Source organism: Rhinoraja longicauda, chromosome 42 (assembly GCF_053455715.1).
Source record: "Rhinoraja longicauda isolate Sanriku21f chromosome 42, sRhiLon1.1, whole genome shotgun sequence".
NCBI lineage: Eukaryota > Metazoa > Chordata > Chondrichthyes > Rajiformes > Arhynchobatidae > Rhinoraja > Rhinoraja longicauda.
In genome coordinates this window covers 5974895-5997782 of record NC_135994.1, presented here as the reverse complement: position 1 = coordinate 5997782, position 22888 = coordinate 5974895, and the positions used below count along the sequence as shown (strand labels likewise).

At 50.5% G+C, this 22888-nt stretch overlaps 1 protein-coding gene across 1 annotated transcript in view; it reads right to left on the bottom strand.

The window, feature by feature from the left end:
- The window catches only part of slc26a10 (solute carrier family 26 member 10), a 43935-nt gene extending 21453 nt beyond the window's left edge, over positions 1-22482 (bottom strand). Inside the window, exons 1-9 of the mRNA XM_078431353.1 lie at positions 22212-22482; positions 18840-18950; positions 16559-16716; positions 14704-14868; positions 12367-12519; positions 9609-9691; positions 5463-5610; positions 2978-3091; positions 503-580 (exon numbers count right to left, since the gene is read on the bottom strand). Coding sequence (XP_078287479.1) covers positions 503-580; positions 2978-3091; positions 5463-5610; positions 9609-9691; positions 12367-12519; positions 14704-14868; positions 16559-16716; positions 18840-18950; positions 22212-22482 — 1281 coding nt within the window. The remainder of the gene's footprint in view (positions 1-502; positions 581-2977; positions 3092-5462; positions 5611-9608; positions 9692-12366; positions 12520-14703; positions 14869-16558; positions 16717-18839; positions 18951-22211) is intronic.
- Between the last annotated feature and the right edge of the window lie 406 nt (positions 22483-22888).

The following is a 22888-nucleotide window of genomic DNA, read 5'->3' as shown; positions in this document are numbered from 1 at the left end:
TGGCAGCTTGTTCCATACACCCAACACCCTCTGTGTGAAAACGTTACCCCTCGGATTCCTATTAATTGGATTGCTATATTGATGTCAGGCAACTGAACCACAGTCAGAGAGCAGTGCTGAATGACTATCCACCACTCTGGAGACCCTCGGACTATTCTTGATCGGACTTGACTGGATTTTATCTTGCACTAAACGCAACAAAAACTTTTCACTGTACCTCGGTACACGTGACAATAAACTCGACTCAAACTGAAACGTAAGCTCATCCCCCATCGCAGGAGAACAATTGAAAATATCATAGCCACAAGAGCCAAACCGACGGAAACAGGCCCTTCGGCCCAACTCATCCCTGCCGACCATCTAAGCTAGTCCCACTTGCCCGCGTTTGGCCCATATCCCTCTGCTCGTCACTTTCTGAAGGAACAACAAGGAAGAACGATGTTGAAATGTAGTTTGGGGCCATGTGTTGGAAGGGGTTTCCCGATCGGTTTAGTTTGCGTACCTTGGGTAGGAAGTAGAACAGCGGGCCAATCAGAAGCAACACCACCAAGACAACGAGGCAGGTGAATAAGCCGGCGAGCTGCAAGGTCAAAATGTAACAGAGAATTAACCAGAGCTCACCATGGCTGCTCCTACCTTGACAGCTCAACTGGCCGAACATTTGCTCCCACCTTACTCTAACGATGACATCGTTTAGTTTAGAGGTACAGTGCGGAAACGAGCCTTTCGGCCCACCGCGTCCGTGCCGACCACCGCCTAACACTCTCCTACACACAACAGGGACAATTTACAATTGACACCAAAGCCAATTAACCGGCAAACCCGCACGTCTTTAGCAAGTTAGGAACAGGGGACGTACAACGAGATCTGGGTGTCCTAGTGCATCAGTCACTGAAAGGAAGCATGCAGGTACAGCAGGCAGTGAAGAAAGCCTTCATAACAAGAAGAGTTGAGTATAGGAGCAAAGAGGTCCTTCTGCAGTTGTACAGGGCCCTAGTGAGACCGCACCTGGAGTACTGTGTGCAGTTTTGGTCTCCAAATTTGAGGAAGGATATTCTTGCTATTGAGGGCGTGCAGCGTAGGTTTACTAGGCTAATTCCTGGAATGGCGGGACTTTCATATGTTGAAAGACTGGAGGGACTAGGCTTGTATACGCTGGAATTTAGAAGGATGAGAGGAGATCTTATCGAAACGTATAAGATTATTAAGGGGTTGGATACGTTAGAGGCAGGAAACATGTTCCCAATGTTGGGGGAGTCCAGAACAAGGGGCTACAGTTTAAGAATAAGGGGTAGGCCATTTAGAACTGAGATGAGGAAAAACGTTTTCAGTCAGAGAGTTGTGAATCTGTGGAATTCTCTGCCTCAGAAGGCAGTGGAGGCCAATTCTCTGAATGCTTTCAAGAGAGAGCTGGATAGAGCTCTTAAGGATAGCGGAGTCAGGGGGTATGGGGAGAAGGCAGGAACGGGGTACTGATTGAGAATGATCAGCCATGATCACATTGAATGGCGGTGCTGGCTCGAAGGGCTGAATGGCCTCCTCCTGCACCTATTGTCTATTGTCTATTTGTCTATTGAAACCGGAGATCTGGGAGAAAACCCATGCAGGTCACGGGGGGAGCGTACAAACTCCATACGGACAGTGCCCGTGGTCGGGATCGAACCGGGGTCTCATAGCTGCCCAGGAGGTGCCCGACCAGTGAGCCAGCAAGGACCATGGCAGTCAAGGAAACATGAACTAAAAATCCCCCGTCTCAGAGCATCTGTGCATTTTCTCTACGTAAGCACTGGATTCCAAAAAGGTCACATTTCAGGTTGAGTCGGTGGTAAGGATGACAAGGGCGATTCTAGCATTCACTTTGAGCGGCCTAAACTATAAAGCAAGGATGTAGTGCTGAGGCTTTATAAGGTGCTGGCGAGGCCAATATTTGGAATATTGTGGGCAGTTTTGGGCCCCGTATCCGAGGAAGGACGTGCTGGCTCTGGAGAGGGTCCAGAGGAGGTTTACGAGAACGATCCCGGGAGTGAGTGGGTTAACGTACGATGAGCGTTTGTCGGCACTGGGCCTGTACTCGCTGGAGTTTAGAAGGACGAGGGGGGCCCTCATTGAAGCGTAGAGAATAGTGAGCGGCCTGGATACAGTGGATGTGGAGAGGATGTTTCCACTAGTGGGAGAGTCTATGACCAGAGGGCACAGCCTCAGAATTAAAGGACGTACTTTTAGGAAGGAGATGAGAAGAAATTTCTTTAGTCATAGGGGTGGTGAATCTGTGGAATTCATTGCCACAGAATGCTGTGGAGGCCAAGTCAGTGGAGATTTGTAAGGCAGAGATAGATAGATTATTGATTAGTGCGGGTGTCAGGGGTTATGGGGAGAAGGCAGGAGAATGGGGTTAGGAGGGAGAGAGAGATCAACCATGATTGAATGGCGGAGTAGACTTGATGGGCCGAATGGCCTAATTCTGCTCCTAGAACTTATAAATGGTATATCTTTGTCTTCCCGCTGTGCATTAACTGAGCACTGAATGAACATTCTTCCATTATGAACAAAGCTTCTTTTGGGCGGCACAGTGGCGCAGCGGTAGAGTTGCTGCCTCACAGCGCCGGAGACCCGGGTTCCATCCCGACTACGGGCGCTGTCCGTACGGAGTTTGTACGTTCTCCCCGTGACCTGCCTGGGTTTTCCCCGAGATCTCCGGTTTCCTCCCACACTCCAAAGGCGTGCAGGTTTGTAGGTTAATTGGCTCAGTATAAATGTAAACATTGTCCCTAGTGGGTGTGGGATCGTGTTAGTGTGCGGGGATCGCTGGTCAGCGCGGACCCGGTGGGCCGAAAGGGCACGTTTCCGCGCTGTATCTCTAAAACTGTTTTCGCTCAGAGCTCCCTTCTCGCACAAGCACGCCCGCGGTTTACACGGTGGCGAGCGGTCGTACGTTGTGGTGATCCCTCAGTCCCCGCGGCGCACTCTCGACGCTCACCTGCGTGTGGCCGCCTGCGCTTTCCAGGATGCTACTGGTGGCCAGTGAAGCCGAGCTTGGGAAACAGGTGAAAAGGGAGGAGATGGTGTTGGAAATGCCATGGGCCAGTAGCTCCTGTGAAATGGACACAGAAACAAGCCTGAAATCTGCAGTCTGCAGAAGGGTCATAGCGTGATACAGCGTGGAAAAAGGCCCAACTTGCCCACACCGGCCAACATGTCTCATCTACTCTAGTCCCACCTGCCTGCATTTGGCCCATATCCCTCCAATAGACAATAGACAATAGGTGCAGGAGGAGGCCATTCGGCCCTTCGAGCCTGTACGCACCGCCATTCAATGTGATCATGGCTGATCATTCTCAATCAGTACCCCGTTCCTGCCTTCTCCCCCATACCCCCTGACTCCGCTATCCTTAAGAGCTCCATCTAGCTCTCTCTTGAATTCATTCAGAGAATTGGCCTCCACTGCCTTCTGAGGCAGAGAATTCCACAGATTCACAACTCTCTGACTGAAAAAGTTTTTCCTCATCTCCGTTCTAAATGGCCAACCCCTTATTCTTAAACTGTGGCCCCTGGTTCTGGACTCCCCCAACATTGGGAACATGTTTCCTGCCTCTAACGTTTAGAATTAATAATCTTAATAATCTTAATACTTAATAATCTTATACGTTTCGATAAGATCCCCTCTCATCCTTCTAAATTCCAGTGTATACAAGCCTAGTCGCTCCAGTCTTTCAACATATGACAGTCCAAACCCGTCCTATCCATGTACCTGTCTAACTGTTTCTTAAACGTTGGGATAGTCCCAGCCTCAAAATTGAAAAAACAGCCCTGTTTTGAAATAATTCAATACAGGGTCTCCCACAGTTGAGATTTGCTTAGTTTATAAAGTCATAGAGTCATAGAGTGTGGAAACAGGCCCTTCGGCCCAACTTGCCCACACTGGCCCAACATGTCCCAGCTACTCCAGTCCCACCTGCCCGCGTTTGGCCCATATCCCTCCAAACCTGTCCTATCCATGTACCTGTCTAAATGTTTCTTAAACGTTGCGATAGTCCCAGCCTCAACTACCTCCTCTGGCAGCTTGTTCAATACACCCACCACCCTTTGTGTGAGAAAGTAACCCCTCAGATTCCTCTTAAATCTTTTCCCCTTCACATTAAGCCTCTGGTCCTCTGGTCCTCGATTCACCTACTCTGGGCAGGAGACTCTGTGCATCTACCCGATCTATTCCTCTCATGATTTTATACATCTCTATAAGATCGCCCCTCATCCTCCTGCGCACCAGGGAATAGAGTCCCAGCCTGCTCAACCTCTCCCTGGAGCTCAGACCCTCCAGTCCTGGCAACATCCTCGTAAATCTCCTCTGGACCCTTTCCAGCTTGACGACATCTTTCCTATGACACGGTGCCTGGAAAAGATGTCGTCAAGCTGGAAAGGCTGCAGAGACGATTTACGAGGACGTCGCCAGGACTAGAGGGGCCTGAGCTACAGTCACCCGTTCCTTCTCTCCAGAGATGCTGCCTGTCCCGCTGAGTTACTCCAGCATTTTGTGTCTACCTTCGGTTTAAACCAGCATCTGCAGTTCCAAAACCGAACTGAACATCCTCATCACCAATTCCATTGGAGATGCAGAAATTGGCTTTGTTTTAAGGACTTGTCCATTTAAAACCACAAACTAAAACTACAAAACTACTAAAACTATAAACTAAAAATTTGTTTTAAGGACTTACACAGAAACATAAACAATAGGTGCAGGAGGAAGCCATTCGGCCCTTCGAGCCAGCACCGCCATTCATTGTGATCATGGCTGATCATCCACAATCAGTAACCCGTGCCTGCCTTCTCCCCATATCTCTTGATTCCACTAGCCCCCAGAGCTCTATCTAACTCTCTCTTAAATCCATCCAGTGATTTGGCCTCCACTGCCCTCTGTGGCAGAGAATCCCACAAATTCACAACTCTCTGGGTGAAAAAGTTCCTTCTCACCTCAGTTTTAAATGGCCTCTCCTTTATTCTAAGACTGTGTGGCCCCTGGTTCTGAACTCCCCCAACATTGGGAACATTTTTCCTGCATCTAGCTTGTCCAGTCCTTTTATAATTTTATACGTCTCTATAAGATCCCCTCTCATCCTTCTAAACTCCAGTGAATACAAGCCCAGTCTTTTCAATCTTTCCTCATATGACAGTCCTGCCATGCCGGGGATCAATCTCGTGAACCTACCTCAATTACAAGGATGTCCTTCCTCAAATTAGGAGGCCAAAACTGTACACAATACTCCAGGTGTGGTCTTACCAGGGCCCTGTACAACTGCAGAAGAACCTCTTTACTCCTGTACTGAAATCCTCTCGTTATGAAGGCCAACATGCCATTAGCTTTCTTCACTGCCCAACATGCCATTGGCTTTCTGCACTTGTCTGTTTAAAACTAAAACGACAGTGCCACAAGTCACTGAAGGTGCACTCCGTGACCTGAGATCACAGACCTGATTGGGGTCGATGGTGTATCTGTGCTTGTCAGCATATATCATGGCCAGCGATACAGACACAGCATAGCCGACGAAGGTAATGGCCACCGTATCACCGATGAGACTCGGGATGCTACCCAGAGCCGGCAGCTGAGGGCTCGGAAACCTGAGGCGACAGAAAAAAAGTAGCATCTTTAAAAAAAATCAAAAACAAACTTCATTCAGAATTTAAAAAAACTATAAAATACAAAGCAAAACAAGAACTGTGCAATAATTACATAGAAAATAGGTGCAGGAGGAGGCCATTCGGCCCTTCGAGCCAGCACCGCCATTCATCGTGATCATGGCTGATCGTCCACAATCAGTAACCCGTGCCTGCCTTCTCCCCATACCCCTTGATTCCACTAGCCCCTAGAGCTCTATCTAACTCTCTTTTAAATTCACCCAGTGAATCGGCCTCCACTGCCCTCTGTGGCAGAGAATTCCACAAGTTCACAACTCTCTGGGTGAAAAGGTTTTTTTCTCGCCTCAGTTTTAAATGGCCTCCCCTTTATTCTTAGACTGTGTGTGTGGCCCCTGGTTCTGGACTCCCCCGACATTGGGAACATTTTTCCTGCATCTAGCTTGTCCAGTCCATTTAATAATTTTAGATTTTAGATTTAGAGATACAGCGCGGAAACAGGCCCTTCGGCCCACCGGGTCCGTGCCGCCCAGCGATCCCCGCACATTAACACTATCCTACACCCACTAGGGACAATTTTCACATTTGCCCAGCCAATTAACCTACATACCTGTATGTCTTTGGAGTGTGGGAGGAAACCGAAGATCTCGGAGAAAACCCACGCAGGTCACGGGGAGAACGTACAAACTCCGTACAGACGGCGCCCGTAGTCAGGATCGAACCTGAGTCTCCGGCGCTGCTTTCGCTGTAAGGCAGCAACTCTACCGCTGTGCACCGTAAGATCCATCTCTCATCCATCTAAACTCCAGTGAAATTCTTCCGACATTCTCGAAGGCCATTCATGCATTGATCTGTTTCGTATCGTAGTGTTTTCAAATATTTTACCCGCCACCCTTTGCCACTCTTGTGTCCCCCCTGGGGGTGGTCTCCCTTCCCCCGTGCGAGGGGCGTCCCCACCACACTTTGCCCCCCATGTCCAGCAGCGGAAGGACCCGAGACTGTGGTCGTCCTCCACAGTGCCTTGACATTGGCTGCAACGAGCTTCAGTGAAGTCCCTCAGCACGTACTCCTGCAGTGTGGAGCAGGCCCATTATTACACGACAATGAATAAATAAAGCAAAATACACCAGTTTAACCTTTGCATTAGGCTGCTGAAGTCAAAGGCTGGACACAAGAGAGCAAAAGATATTACTTTAGTTTAGTTTAGTTTAGACAACAGACAATAGACAATAGACAATAGACAATAGGTGCAGGAGGAGGCCATTCAGCCCTTCGAGCCAGCACCGCCATTCAATGCGATCATGGCTGATCACTCTCAATCAGTACCCCGTTCTTGCCTTCTCCCCATACCCCCTCACTCCGCTATCCTTAAGAGCTCTATCCAGCTCTCTCTTGAAAGCATCCAACGAACTGGCCTCCACTGCCTTCTGAGGCAGAGAATTCCACACCTTCACCACTCTCTGACTGAAAAAGTTCTTCCTTTAGGTCAGGAAGGAACTGCAGATGCTGGTTTAAAACCCGAAGGTAGACACGAAAAGCTGGAGTAACTCAGCGGGTCGGGCAGCATCTCTGGAGAGAAGCGGCAAAATGTGTAGGGGGAAAAACTGCAGATGCTGGTTAAATTTTTTGTCCCCCCCTCCACTCGCCTGACATCAGTCTGAAGTAGGGTCTCGACCCGACAATGGAGGGTAGACACAAAGTGTTGGAGTAACTCAGCGTGACAGGGCAGCATCTCTGGAGAGAAGGAATGGGCGACGTTTCGGGTCGAGACCCCGACATCCCCCGTCACGGCCAAGAAGATACCCGGTCCGCATCTCATCTGCAGAAGGTTGGCACGGCACGGTGGCGCAGCGGGTGGAGCTGCTGCCTCACAGCGCCGGAGACCCGGGTTCCATCCCGACCACGGGCGCTGCCTGTACGGAGTCCGTACGTTCTCCCCGTGACCTGCGTGGGTTTTCTCCGAGAACTGCAGGCGCTGGTTTAAACCGAAGGTAGACACAAAAAGCTGGAGTGACTCAGTGGGACGGGCAGCATCTCTGGAGAGAAGGAATGGGTGACGTTTCGGGTCGAGACCCTTCATTAGAGTTACTCCAGCTTTTTGTGTCTATCTTTAGTTGAGTTTAGTTTAGTTTAGTTTAGTGGAACAGGTTAAGACGTGCACGTTTGCGGGTTAATTGACTTTGGTAAAACTGTAAATTGTCCCTAGTGTGTGTAGGATAGAAGTATACATTGAGTCCCCATACATTGCTTTGCCATCAATTTACATTTTACATTTACCCAGCCAATTAACCTACAAACCTGCACGTCTTTGGAGTGTGGGAGGAAACCGAAGATCTCGGAGAAAACCCACGCGGGTCACGGGGAGAACGTACAAACTCCGTACAGGCAGCGCCCGTAGTCGGGATGGAACCCGGGTCTCCGGCGCTGCATTCGCTGTAAGGCAGCAACTCTACCGCTGCGCCACCGTGACCGCCCTCTAAACTGACCGTATCTCTAAAGTAAACTAAATCAATGTTCGCTCCTTGGTCAACAGTAGGAATCTAGAACTTCCATCCAATGGACCAGAGGCTCAACTCACAACGGTAGCAACAGCCTAACGGGTGAGAATTCATTAAATATCAATGGGATTAGCATGGATAAATACAATGGTCGCCATGGACAAAGTGGGCCGGAGGGCCTGGTTTCTGTGCTGGATGGACACCATATCTGGCCACCCTTTTGGCTCCATTTCACCAGCGGCTTTTGTCACTTACTCCACCTATCTGCCGATCACCTGCCCCCCTCTCACCTGTATCCACCTATCACTTGCCATTTCTTTCCCCACCCCTTCCCCTCACCTCTTCCCACCGGCCACCTCCCCTTTGCTCCATCAGAGAGTGGGATGACATAGAAACTGTCGGCGTCGATTCAGTGGGCCTCTTTCCACGCTGTATCTCCAAACATAAACTGTAGGGGCGGCACGGTGGCGCCGCGGTAGAGTCGCTGCCTCACAGCGCCAGAGACCCGGGTTCCATCCCGACCACGGCTGCCGTCTGTACGGAGTTTGCATGTTCTCCCCGTGACCGCGTGGGTTTTCTCCGGGCGCTCCGGTTTCCTCCCACACTCCAAAGACGTGCAGGTTTGTCGGCCGATTGGCTTGGTAACATTGTAAATTGTCCCCAGTGTGTGTAGGATAGTGCTAGTGTGCGGGGATCGCTGGTCGGCACGGACCCGATGGGCCGAAGGGCCTGTTTCTGCGCTTTACCTCTAAACTAAACTAAACCAAAAGGTTAATTGGCTTCAGTAAAGATTGTAAATTGTCCCTAGTGTGTCGGATAATGCTAGTGTACGGGGGATCGCTGGTCGGCGCGGACCCGATGGGCCGAAGGGCCTGTTTCCTTGCTGTATCTCCAAACTAAACTGTACTAAACGAAACGTTTTCTCCAAGGTAATCGGATCCATTGAGCAGAAGTCACAAAACCCATCTCGCAGTTATTATTCAACAACAGATGGTTAATACAAGTCAAACGCAACACAAGGGCACCTTGACATTATTCTATCTCACCTTTCAGGCGGGCCGCGCCACCTCCCCCTCTCCGTGCCAATCGTTGCCCCCTACCCCCATTTACAGTAACATTTCTATGCCACTAGCAGTAGGGGGCGCGGGTGGTCTACTGTGACTTCTCACAAAGGAAAACAAGCTTCCTTATCTCCTTCCACTATTTCATGTCTACATTTACCATCCACCCTTCAACACGTTCCCAGACCAGAGGTAATGCGCCTAATCTTACGTTGCCGATTCCCATGAACCTCTTCTGCACCTGGTCAACGAGAGGTGCCCATTGGCTCACGCAAGCACCCTTGCGTCACCTTGTTCCATTCCATTCAAATTTAAGCGGGAAAGGATGTTAATGTTTTCTTCCGCGACAAGTCTCTCGTGGTAACTGTGGCCCCACTTGCCCCACTGTGACTTGAATCTCCTCGAGACAGAAGGACTCACTCACCCTGCAGGGATATGCCCCACTATCTGTACATTGCAGCACTTGTCAAGGGATGTCGCAAAGGTAACGGCAGTGGCCACGATAAGCTGTTTAAAACAAGAGTGTGTGGTTAACATAGAGATATAGAGACCTATAGGGGTGGGGGGTGGGGGGTGGGGGGGGGGGGAAGGAAAGCGAGAGATACAGAACAAATGAATGAAAGATATGCAAAAAATTCACAATGATAAAGGAGGCAGGCCATTGTTAGCTGTTCCTATTAAATCTTTCCCCTCTCACCTTAAGCCTATGTCCTCTGGTTCATGATTCCCCTGCCCTGGGTAAAAAAGACTCTGGGCATTCACCCTATCTATTCCCCTCGTGGTTTTCTGCACCTCTATAAGGTCACCCCTCAGCCTCCTGCGCTCCAAGGAATCAGGTCCCAGCCTGCCCAATCTCTCATAGCCCAGGCCCTCGAGTCCTGGCAACCTTGGCATAAGTCACTTTTGCACTCTTCCCAGCTTAACAACATCCTTCCAAAACAGAACACGATATTCCAAATGCAGCCTCACCAACGTCTTGCACAACTGCAAGGTGGCCTGCCAACGTCTACACTCAATGCAAGGCCCATGAAGGCCAACACGCTGAAAGCCTTCTTGACCACCTGCGACGCCACTTCCAAGGAACTGTGCACCTGTACTCCTTGTTCCCTCTGCTGAAACAACATTCCCAAGGGCCCTGCCATTCACTGTGAAGGTCCTGCCCTAGTTTGACTTTCTAAAATGTACCACCTCGCAGATGTAGCATCTGCATTAAACTCCGTTCACCATTCCCTTGACTGAGGCAACTGTACCAATATTTAACCCTTAAGTAACAAAACTTAAATAACCCATAGCAAGGACGTCCTTCCTCAAATTAGGAGACCAAAACGGCACTCAGTACTCCAGATGCGGTCTCACCAGGGCCCTGTACAACTGCAGAAGGACCTCTTTGCTCCTGTACTCAAATCTTCTCGTTTCTCCGAGATCTCCGGTTTCCTCCCACACTCCAAAGAAGTACAGGTATGTCGGCTAATTGGCTTGGTATAAATGTAAATTGTCCCTAGTGTGTGTAGGATAGTGCTAGTATGTGGGGATCACTGGTCAGCGTGGATTCGGTGGGCCGAAGGGCCTGTTTCTAGGCTGAAACTCTGAACTACAGGGCCTTGGTGAGACCGCACCTGGAGTATTGTGTGCAGTTTTGGTCTCCTAACCTGAGGAAAGACGTTCTTGCCTTAGAGGGAGTACAGAGAAGGTTCACCAGATTGATCCCTGGGATGGCGGGACTTTCATATGAGGAAAGACTGGATAGACTAGGCTTGTACTCGCTGGAATTTAGAAGACTGAGGGGGGATCTTATAGAAACATATAAAATTCTTAAGGGGTTGGAGAGGCTAGATGCAGGAAGATTGTTCCTGATGTTGGGGAAGTCCAGAACAAGGGGTCACAGCTTAAGGATAAGAGGGAAGTCTTTTAGGACCGAGATGAGAAAACATTTCTTCACACAGAGAGTGGTGAGTCTGTGGAATTCTCTGCCACAGAAGGTAGTTGAGGCCAGTTCATTGGCTATATTTAAGAGGGAGTTAGATGTGGCCCTTTTTGCTGAAGGGATCAGGGGGTATGGAGAGAAGGCAGGTACAGGCTACTGAGCTGGATGATCAGCCATGATCATATTGAATGGCGGTGCAGGCTCGAAGGGCCGAATGGCCTACTCCTGCACCTATTTTCTATGTTTCTAACTAAACTAAACTAAACTAGTTTCCTCGCTGTCTCTCTAAACTAAACTAAACTAAACTAAACTCGATGGGCTGAATGGTCTCCTTCAGAAGCATTCCCTTGTTCACAGAGGATGCACTAAACTAAACTAAACTAAACTGAACAAGGATAAGAGATACTGGCACACTGGGTCTTATACACTCACGCTCATTTTTAATTTAGTTTAGTTTAGAGATACAGCGTGGAAACAGGCCCTTCGGCCCACCGTGCCGACCAGCGATCCCCGCACACTAATACTATCCTACACGCACTAGGGACAATATTTTTTTTCCAATTATACCAAGCCAGTTATCCTACAAACCTGTACGTCTTTGGAGTGTGGGAGCAAACCGAAGATCTTGGAGAAAACCCACGCAGGGGAGAACGTACAAACTCCGTGCAGACGGCACCCGTAGTCGGGGTGGAACCCGGGTCTCCGGCGCTGCATTCGCTGTAAGGCGGCAACTCTACCGCTGCGCCACCGTGACCGCCCCAATGCTTCTGTCAAGGAATATCACAGCGTAGATAGACACAGAATGCTGGAGTAACTCAGCGGGTCAGGCAGCATCTCTGGCGAGCATGGATAGGTGACGTTTCACAGAGTGCTGGAGTAACTCAGCGGGTCAGGCAGCATCTGTGGAGAACATGGATAGGTGACGTTTCACAGAGTGCTGGAGTAACTCAGCGGGTCAGGCAGCATCTGTGGAGAACATGGATAGGTGACGTTTCACAGAGTGCTGGAGTAACTCAGCGGGTCAGGCAGCATCTGTGGAGAACACGGATAGGTGACGTTTCACAGAGTGCTGGAGTAACTCAGCGGGTCAGGCAGCATCTGTGGAGAACACGGATAGGTGACGTTTCACAGAGTGCTGGAGTAACTCAGCGGGTCAGGCAGCATCTCTGGAGGGAAGGAACGGGTGACGTTTCGGGCCGAGACCCTTCTTCAGGCGTTATTACAGAGAATATGACATCACCTGCAGGCGTCTGCTCACCATGATGATCTCGATGGGGATGGGGGTCCTGAATTTCTGCCTGAATCGGCTGTTGATCTCTTTCATCGGAATGAGCACACTGAGGCAAACCAGGGAGATAATCAGCTCGACTATGTTCGTCATGGAGAGAGCCCCCAGTAATGAGGCCAGCGTCTGAGAAAGAAAGAAATACAGCCTCACTGGTCGTGTCGGAAAACAACTGCATATGCTGGTACAAATCGAAGGTAGCACAAAATGCTGGAGTAACTCAGCAGGTCAGGCAGCATCTGGGAGAGAGGGAATGGGTGACGTTTCGGGTCTTGACCCGAAACGTCACCCATTCCCTCTCTCCTAGATGCTGCCTGACCCGCTGAGTTACTCCAGCATTTTGTGCTACCTAACTCGATTTGCTCAGTTTAACCCCCTCTCGTTCTGCTGCACCTTGTATCTTGTCTATCGTGTGGCCATCACTTCCGAAGAGTCCACCAGGGACTAGACTGGAAGTACCCGACACCCACCAGGGACCATTTTTAACACCATCCTACACCCACTAGGGACCATTTTTACATTTGCCAAGCCAATTAACCTACAAACCTGTACGTCTTTTAAACGAAACTTTGGTGTAGTTCAGAGATACATCGCGGAAACAGGTCCTTCGGCCCACCGGGTCCGCGCCGACCAGCGATCCCCGCACGCTAACACTATCCTACACCCCACTAAGGACAATTGTCGTTTAGATTTACCAAGCCAATTAACCTACAAACCTGTACGTCTTTGGAGTGCGGGAGGGAACTGAAGTTCTCGGAGAAAACCCACGCAGGTCACGGGGAGAGCGTACAAACTCCGTAACGTGGACATTTTTAAGGCAGGGATGAATAGATTCTTGATTAGCGCGGGTGTCAGGGGTTGTGGGGGGAAGGCGGGAGAATGGGGATAGGAGGGAGAGATAGATCGGCCATGATTGAATGACGGAATGGACTTGATGGGCCGAATGGCCTAATTCTGCTCCGATCACCTACGACCTCGATTGGGATCCAGACAACCATTTGAGGCTTACGTTGAACGTTGACAAGCAGATAAAAAGAAGGCAGGCAGTTACGAAAGAGAACAGTTACGGGGAAATAAGCGGGGGAAGAGATTGCTGAGTTAGGTGGCAAAGACTCGGCATGGTGACTAAGGGCGGCCGCGGTGGCGCAGCGGCAGAGTTGCTGCCTTACAGCGAATGCAGCGCCGGAGACCCGGGTTCCATCCCGACTACGGGTGCTGTTTGTACGTTCTCCCCGTGACCTGCGTGGGTTTTCTCATCCCAGCGAGCCCACGCCGACCATCGATCGCCCGTTTAGTTTAGTCGAGATAGGCAAAGGAAACAGGCCCTTCGGCCCACCGAGTCTACACTGACCATCGATCGCCCGTTCACACTGGTTTAGTTTAGTTTAATACAGCCTGCAAACAGGCCCTTCGGCCCACCGAGTCTACACTGACCACTGAGATCTTCGGTTTCCCCCACACTCCAAAGGCGTACAGGTTTGTAGGCTGATTGGCTTGGTGTAAATGTAAAATTGTCCCTGGTGTGTGTAGGATAGTGTTAGTGAGGATCGCCGGCCGGCGCGAGATTGGTTTCCTCGCTGTTTCTGGAAACTAAACTAAACTAAACTCGAAGGGCTGAATGGCCTTTTTCAGAAGCATGAGAAACTCTTGAGGTGCACTCCCTTGTTCACAAAGGATGCCTCGGCATGCAGAACAGAAAGTTATTCGATGAGAAAGCAGGGCGACCCGTGGACTATCCTTGACCGGACTTTGCTGGCTTTGCCTTGCACTAAACGTTATTCCCTTATCATGTATCTGTACATTGTGGACGGCTCGATTGTAGTCAAAGATACTAGAGGAACAAGATGAACCACTCTGTCGAAATCGCCTATACTGAAGTGTAGTACGCAAAGGAGCGTAACGTCCGCCATTTTAGTAGGCAAAACCCGCCGTTCGCTCTGCCTCTCGCAGTGTAATCAGTGTTGTGGGGGATGATATCAGTATGTGTGATGATACCATTAAAATGCAGAATATATCTCATCTATCAATTCACAGATTGTTGTTATTTTTCTTTTAAAATGTTTCTGCAAGTTTCTGCCTACTAAAATGGCCGCCGTGACCTACTACGGTTTTTAGGGTCGAGTGGTCTATCTTGCTCTGCTCTATTATCTTTGATTGTAATCATGCATAGTCTTTCTGTAGACTGGATAGCGCGCAACAAAAAGGCTTTTCGCTGTACCCCGTGACAACAAACTGAACTGAAACCTGCGTAACTGCTGGCCGCACGGGCAGATTCGCTTCAACATGGCCGCCTCGACAATGAAGGCCAACCTTAAAGAGGGTGAAGGGTCCAGTGAATCTCGGCAGCCGCAGTCCAAGCATGGTGTTGAGCTGGGAGATGGTGACATGGAAGGCGGTCCCGCTGGTGAAAGCCTTCACGATTGGGTCGGACAAGTAGGTGGAGAGGAATCCCAGCTGCAGCACGAACATACAGATCTACATGAGCAAGAGCAAAAGGCCTCAGGTTATGACCGGGGCAGCAGCCGGGCTTACAGAGGAACTCTGGGAGTGAGCGCTGCTGTGCTCCATTTTTTTTTTAGAGGCACATCGTGGACACAGGCCCGTCATCCCAGCGAGCCCACGCCAACCATCGATGGTTTAGTTTAGTCGAGAGATAGGCCAAGGAAACAGGCCCTTCGGCCCACCGAGTCTACACTGACCATCGATCACCCGTTCACACTACTTTAGTTTAGTTTAGTGATACAGCCTGCAAACAGGCCCTTCGGCCCACCGAGTCTACACTGACCATCGATCACCCGTTCACACTAGTTTAGTTTAGTTTAGGAGAGAGACAGCATGGAAACAGGCCCTTCGGCCCACCGAGTCTACACTGACCATCGATCGCCCGTTCACACTCGTTCAATGTGACCCCACTTTCTCATCCACTCCCTACACGCTGGGAGCAAATCACCGAGGGCCGATTAACCTACAAACCTGCACGTCTTTGGGATGTGGGAGGAAACCGGAGCACTCGGAGGAAGCCCACGCGGTCACTGGGAGAAGGTGCAAACTCTCCTCAAAATACAAGAGGATATCGTTTTATGGTGAGAGGGGATAGATTTAATAGGAACCTGAGGGGCAGCTTTTCCATGCAGTGGGTGGTGGGGGTATGGAACGAGCTGCCAAGAGTTGAGGCAGGGACTATAACATTGTTTAAAAGACACCGGCAAATGGGACTAGCCCAATATGTCAATTTGGTCGGCATGGGCAAGGTGGGCCGAAGGGCCTACTTCTGTACTGTACAGCTCTATGAATCAAAGATTGCCAGAACTAGTGAACTCAACAATCTACACATGGAGAGGATTGAAAGAGAGGTTAGAAACATAGAAACATAAAAAATAGGCGCAGGAGGAGTCCATTCGGTCCTTCGAGCCAGCACCGCCATTCATTGTGATCATGGCTGATCATCCACAATCAGTAACCCGTGCCTGCCTTCTCCCCATACCCCTTGATTCTGCTAGCCCCCAGAGCTCTGTCTAACTCTCTTTTAAATTCATCCAGTGAATTGGCCTCCACTGCCCTCTGTGGCAGAGAATTCCACAAATTCACAACTCTCTGGGTGAAAAAGTTTTTCCTCACCTCAGTTTTAAATGGCCTCCCCTTTATTCTTAGACTGTGTGTGGCCCCTGGTTCTTTTTTAAAATTTATTTATTTATTTTTAGAGATACAGCGCAGAAACAGGCCCTTCGGCCCACCGTGTCCGCGCCGCCCAGCGATCCCCGCGCACTAACACTGTCCTACACCCACTAGGGACAATTTTCACATTTGCCCAGCCAATTAGCCTACAAACCTGCATGTCTTTGGAGTGTGGGAGGAAACCGAAGATCTCGGAGAAAACCCACGCAGGTCACGGGGAGAACGTACAAACTCCGTACAGACGGCGCCCGTAGTCCTGAGTCTCCGGCGCTGCATTCGCTGTAAGGCAGCAACTCTACCGCTGCGCCTCCGCGCCGCACAACATTGGGACTCTGGACTCCCCCCGACATTGGGAACATTTTTCCTGCATCCAGCTTGTCCAGTCCTTTTATAATTTTACACGTTCCTGTAAGATCCCCTCTCCCATCCTTCTGAACTCCAGTGAATAAACTAAACGAGACGAGAGACCCACTGAGGTTGGAGTAGCTACCATCATAAGTCCCGAGAGGAAGGTCACGGCCGATGCCACTGAGATCCGTTGCTTCTCCAGTTCGGGATCTTCCTGGTTTGTTGCGTTCCATCCCACCTGGTGTGGCACCAAGCGCTCGACCACAGAGCCGGTCATCAAACTAATCCCGGCAAAGGTACCTGGCAAGAGAGCGATGGGGGGGGGGACACGTGAATCTTTGGTCACCGATGCTTCGCGGGCGCCGAACATCATCGGATGATCGCACTCCACTCCTGGACCTGACCAGACAGGAGGGCCGTGCCACCACTGACCAATGCTTACATGTCCATGGACGAGCACACAAAGCGCTGAAGGAACTCAGTGTAGGAAAATAACTGCAGACGCTGGCACAAATCGAAGGTAGCACAAAACGCTGGAGTAACTCAGCGGGTCAGGCAGCATCTCGGGGAGAGGGAATGGGTGACGTTTCGGGTCAGGACCAGTCTGAAGAAGGGCCTTGACCCGAGACGTCACCCATTCCTTCTCTCCTGAGATGCTGCCTGACCTGCTGAGTTACTCCAGCATTTTGTGAATAAATACCTTCGAAGGAACTCAGTGGGTCTTTAGTATAGTTAGTTTGGAAATACAGTGCGGAAACGGGCCCTTCGGCCCACCAAATCCGTGCCGACCAGCGATCGCCCATTAATAGTTCTATCCCGAAACAGTCACTGTGGTGGAAGTTCATGTTAAAATGTATTTTGTGTGTACGACTAGGCTTGTAGACACTGGAATTTAGAAGGATGAGAGGGGATCTTATCGAAACGTATAAAATTATTACGGGGTTGGACACGTTAGAGGCAGGAAACATGTTCCCAATGTTGGGGGAGTCCAGAACCAGGGGCCACAGTTTAAGAATAAGGGGTAGGCCATTTAGAACAGAGATGAGGAAAAACTTTTTCAGTCAGAGAGTTGTGAATCTGTGGAATTCTCTGCCTCAGAGGGCAGTGGAGGCCAATTCTCTGAATACATTCAAGAGAGAGCTAGATAGAGCTCTTAAGGATAGCGGAGTCAGGGGGTATGGGGAGAGGGCAGGAATGGGGTACTGATTGAGAATGATCAGCCATGATCACATTGAATGGCGGTGCGTACAGGCTCGAAGGGCCGAATGGCCTACTCCTGCACCTATTTTCTATTGTCTATTGTGTGTCCTGTTGCTCTTTATTGTTATGACTGTGTGGCAAATGAAGTTCCTCGTATGTTGCAAAACATACTTGGCTAATAAAGTATGATTATGATGATTATGATTATGATCCTACACACACTACGGAACAATTTATAACCGAAGCCAATTAACCCACAAACCTGCACGTCTTTGGAGTGTGGGAGGAAACCGGAGCACCCGGAGAAAACCCACGCAGTCACGGTGAGAACATAAAATTCCGTACAGACAGCACCCGTAGTCGGGATCAAACCCGGGTCTCTGGCGCCGTGAGGCAGCAACTCTACCGCTGCGCCACCGTGCCACAAGGCTGTATTTGTGGACGACGTTTCGGGTCAGGACCCTTCTTCAGACTGTGTAGGAAGGAACTGCAGATGCAGGTTCACACTGAAGATGCTGCCTGACCCGCTGAGTTACTCCACTTTGACCTTTCGGTCATGGGCCTCCTCCAGTGCCATAGTGAGGCCCACCGGAAATTGGAGGAACAGCACCTCATATTTCGCCTGGGCAGCTTGCAGCCCAGCGGTATGAACATTGACTTCTCCAACTTTAGATAGTTCCTCTGTCCCTCTCTTCCCCTCCTCCTTCCCAGATCTCCCTCTATCTTCCTGTCTCCACCTATATCCTTCCTTTCTCCCGCCCCCCCTGACATCAGTCCGAAGAAGGGTCTCGACCCGAATCGTCACCCATTCCTTCTCTCCTGAGATGCTGCCTGACCCGCTGAGTTACTCCAGCATTTTGTGAAATAAATACCTTCGATTTGTACCAGCAGTTATTTTCTTACACTACGCTGAGTTACTCCGACACTTTGTGCCTTTTTTTGTGAACCAGTGTCTGCAGTTCCTTGTTTCTACAGAGAAACATAGAAAATGGGTGCAGGAGGAGGCCATTCGACCCTTCGAGCCAGCACCGCCATTCAATATCATCATGGCTGATCATCCACAATCAGTAGCCCGTTCCTGCTTTCTCCCCCATAAATCCCTTGGTTCCTTTAGCCCCAGGAGCTAAATCTAGCTCTCTCTTGAAAACTCTCTCCTCTACTCCTTGGCCCGCTGCTGTGTGCATTGTGTAAGTCAGCGCATAGCTCGAGTGCAGGTACTACACCTGTGGACACGTGCCTTCCCGTTCCAAACAGCATGTACAACACAACCGGGAAGAACGAGGTGTAAAGTCCATAAATTGGTGCCACCGAGGTCAGCAGGGCAAAGGACATTCCTAGGAAGAGAAGAACAAAACAAGGGAGCAAACTATTATTGAGTGTGTTACCCATCCACGGTGGCGCAGCGGCAGAGTTGCTGCCTCACAGCGCCAGGGACCCGGGTTCCATCCCGACTACGGGCTCTGTCTGTAAGGAGTTTGTACGCTCTCCCCGTCACCTGCGTGGGTTTTCTCCGGGCGCTCCGGTTTCCTCCCACACTCCAAAGACGTACAGGTTTTGTAGGTTAATTGGCCTGGTATAAATGTTCACTTTCGTTGATCCCAGCATTGGGTGTAAAAGTCAGGAAGTCACGGCGCTGTCTGTACGGAGTTTGTACTGTACCTTCTCCCCGTGACCTGCGTGGGTTTTCTCCGGGCGCTCCGGTTTCCTCCCACACTCCAACGACGTGCGGGTATCACAAAAAATGCTGGAGAGACTCAGCGGGTCGGGCAGCATCTCTGGAGAGAAGGAATGGGTCTGAAGAAGGGTCTCGACCCGAAACGTCACCTGTTCCTCCTCTCCACAGATGCTGCCCGACCCGCTGAGGCACTCCAGCTTTTTGTGACACCTTCGATTTGTACCAGCGTCTGCAGTTATTTCCCCACACAACTCCTCCAAAGACGTGCGGCTAACTCTAAAGCCTAAACCTTAGCTGATGGGAGGATTGTTCAGTAGGCTGACAACAGCAGGGGGGGGGGGGGGGGGGGGGGGGGGAGAAGAGAGGACGAGGGGGTGTAAAGGCTCCTTGATTAACGGGCTGCTTTCCCGAGGCAGTGTGGTGCAGGTGGGGGTCGCTGGTGGGGAGGCTGGTCTGTGTAATGAACTAGGCTTCATCCACAACTCTCTGCAGGGCTTGGACTTTCTGCTCATATATAAGGGAACAACGAGATTGATGGTCTTGTGTGCAAAGGTTCTGTTGGGATGGTGCCATGAATTGTTTATAAGTTATAAGCTAGGGCATCACGGTGGCGCGGCAGTAGAGTTGCTGCCTCACAGCGCCGGGGACCCTGGTTCCATCCTGACCACGGACGCTGTCAATAGACAATAGACAATAGGCAATAGGTGCAGGAGTAGGCCATTCAGCCCTTCGAGCCAGCACCGCCATTCAATGTGATCATGGCTGATCACTCTCAATCAGTACCCCGTTCCTGCCTTCTCCCCATACCCCCTCACTCCACTATCCTTAAGAGCTCTATCCAGCTCTCTCTTGAAAGCATCCAACGAACTGGCCTCCACTGCCTTCTGAGGCAGAGAATTCCACACCTTCACCACTCTCTGACTGAAAAAGTTCTTCCTCATCTCCGTTCTAAATGGCCTACCCCTTATTCTTAAACTGTGGCCCCTTGTTCTGGACTCCCCCCAACATTGGGAACATGTTTCCTGCCTCTAATGTGTCCAATCCCCTAATTATCTTATATGTTTCAATAAGATCCCCCCTCATCCTTCTAAATTCCAGTGTGTACAAGCCTAGTTGCTCCAGCCTTTCAACACACGACAGTCCCGCCATTCCGGGAATTAACCGAGTGAACCTACGCTGCACGCCCTCAATAGCTGTCTGTACAGAGTTTCTACGTTCTTCCCCCTGACCTGTGTGGGTTTTCTCCAAGACCACCAGTTTCCTCCCACACTCCAAAGCCGAAAGGCTTTGTAGGTTAATTGGCTTGGTATCAATGTTTAAAAAATTGTCCCTGGTGTGCGTAGGATAGTGTTTTAGTGTGCGGGGATCGCTGGTCGGCGCGGACTCGGTGGGCCGAAGGGCCTGTTTCTGCGCTGTATCTCTAAACTAAACCCAACTTATAAGAGCAGAATTGGGCCATTCGGCCCATCGAGTCTACTCCGCCATTCAATCATGGCTGATCTATCTCTCCCTCCCAACCCCATTCTCCTGCCTTCTCCCCATAACCCCCGACACCCGCACTGATCAACAATCTATCTATCTATCTCTGCCTTAAAAATATCCATTGATTGACCTCCACAGCCTTCTGTGGCAAAGAATTCCACAGATTCGCCACCCTCTGGCTAAAGAAATTCAATAGACAATGGGTGCAGGAGGAGGCCATTCGGCCCTTCGAGCCAGCACCACCATTCATTGTGATCATGGCTGATCGCCCACAATCAGTAACCCGTGCCTGCCTTCTCCCCATATCCCTTGTTTCCACCAGCCCCGAGAGCTCTATCTAACTCTCTCTTAAATCCATCCAGTGAATTGGTCTCCACTGCCCTCTGAGGCAGAGAATTCCTCCTCATCTCCTTCCTAAAGGAACGTCCTTCAATTATGAAGCCGTGCCCTCTGGTCCTAGACTCTCCCACTAGTGGAAACATCATAGAAACATAGCAAATAGGTGCAGGAGGAGGCCATTCGGCCCTTCGAGCCAGCACCGCCATTCATTGTGATCATGGCTGATCATTCTCAATCAGTAACCCGTGCCTGCCTTCTCCCCATATCCCTTGATTCCACTAGCCCCTAGAGCTCTATCTAACTCTCTCTTAAATCCATCCAGTGAATTGGTCTCCACTGCCCTCTGAGGCAGAGAATTCCTCCTCATCTCCTTCCTAAAGGAACGTCCTTTAATTCTGAGGCTGTGCCCTCTCGTCCTAGACTCTCCCACTAGTGGAAACATCAGAGAAACATAGACAATAGGTGCAGGAGGAGGCCATTCGGCCCTTCGAGCCAGCACCGCCATTCATTGTGATCATGGCTGATCATCTACAATCAGTAACCCGTGCCTGCCTTCTCCCCATATCCCTTGATTCCACTAGCCCCTAGAGCTCTATCTAACTCTCTCTTAAATCCATCCAGTGAATTGGTCTCCACTGCCCTCTGAGGCGGATAATTCCTCCTCATCTCCTTCCTAAAGGAACGTCCTTTAATTCTGAGGCTGTGCCCTCTCGTCCTAGACTCTCCCACTAGTGGAAACATCGGAGAATCATGAGCTCTATCTAACTCTCTCTTAAATCCATCCAGTGAATTGGTCTCCACTGCCCTCTGTGGCAGAGAATTCCACAAATCTCTGGGTGAAAAAGTTTCTGAAGAAGGGTCTCGACCCGAAACGTCACCCATTCCTTCTCTCCTGAGATGCTGCCTGACCTGCTGAGTTACTCCAACACCTTTAGATTTGTACCAGCATCTGCAGTTATTTTCTTACACTACAAGTTTCCTTCTCAGCTCAGTTTTAAACGGCCTCCCCTCTATTCTCAGACTGTGTGTGTGTGTGTGTGTGTGTGTGTGTGTGTGGCCCCTGGTTGTGGAGGTAACAATGTAGTTAGAGGTGGTCTACCTTGTGGGATGTGGACGATCCCCACTGTAAGTCCTGCGACGATGTCCCCGATGAGCCAGCGCTTGAGCTTGTACCTCGGCAGCCAGGTGAGGAAGGGCAGCCGCTTGGTCCAGAAGCGTTTGCCGGGGCAGGGGCATCTCTTCCCGGCCACCTGCTGCCACAACCCCTGGCTCGACTTCTCCTCCTTCTCCTCCTCCTCCTCCGAGCCGCCGAAGCGCCGGGCGAACTGCTCCTCTGTGTAGAGGGAGCGGTGGATAGCCACGCCGCTCATCCTCGCCCCGGACCACACTGCCTCAGTGCCCCGGGCAAGCGACAGAGGCGAGCGGGCTCCGAGATCGCCCAGAGCCCTTGTGCTTCGGTGCCTCTTCCTGCACTCCTCTCCCAAGCCCTCTGGAATACACAGAGGGAGAGAGAGAGAGAGAGAGAGAGAGAGAGAGAGAGAGAGAGAGAGAGAGAGAGAGAGAGAGAGAGAGAGAGAGAGAGAGAGAGAGAGAGAGAGAGAGAGAGAGAGAGAGAGAGAGAGAGAGAGAGAGAGAGAGAGAGAGAGAGAGAGAGAGAGAGAGAGAGAGAGAGAGAGAGCTCAGTACCTGCCTCCAGTAAATACAGGTGGGTACTGGGCACATTTAAACCGACTCCTCGCATCAATGACTGACATCGCTGTTTCCAGACAATTGGAA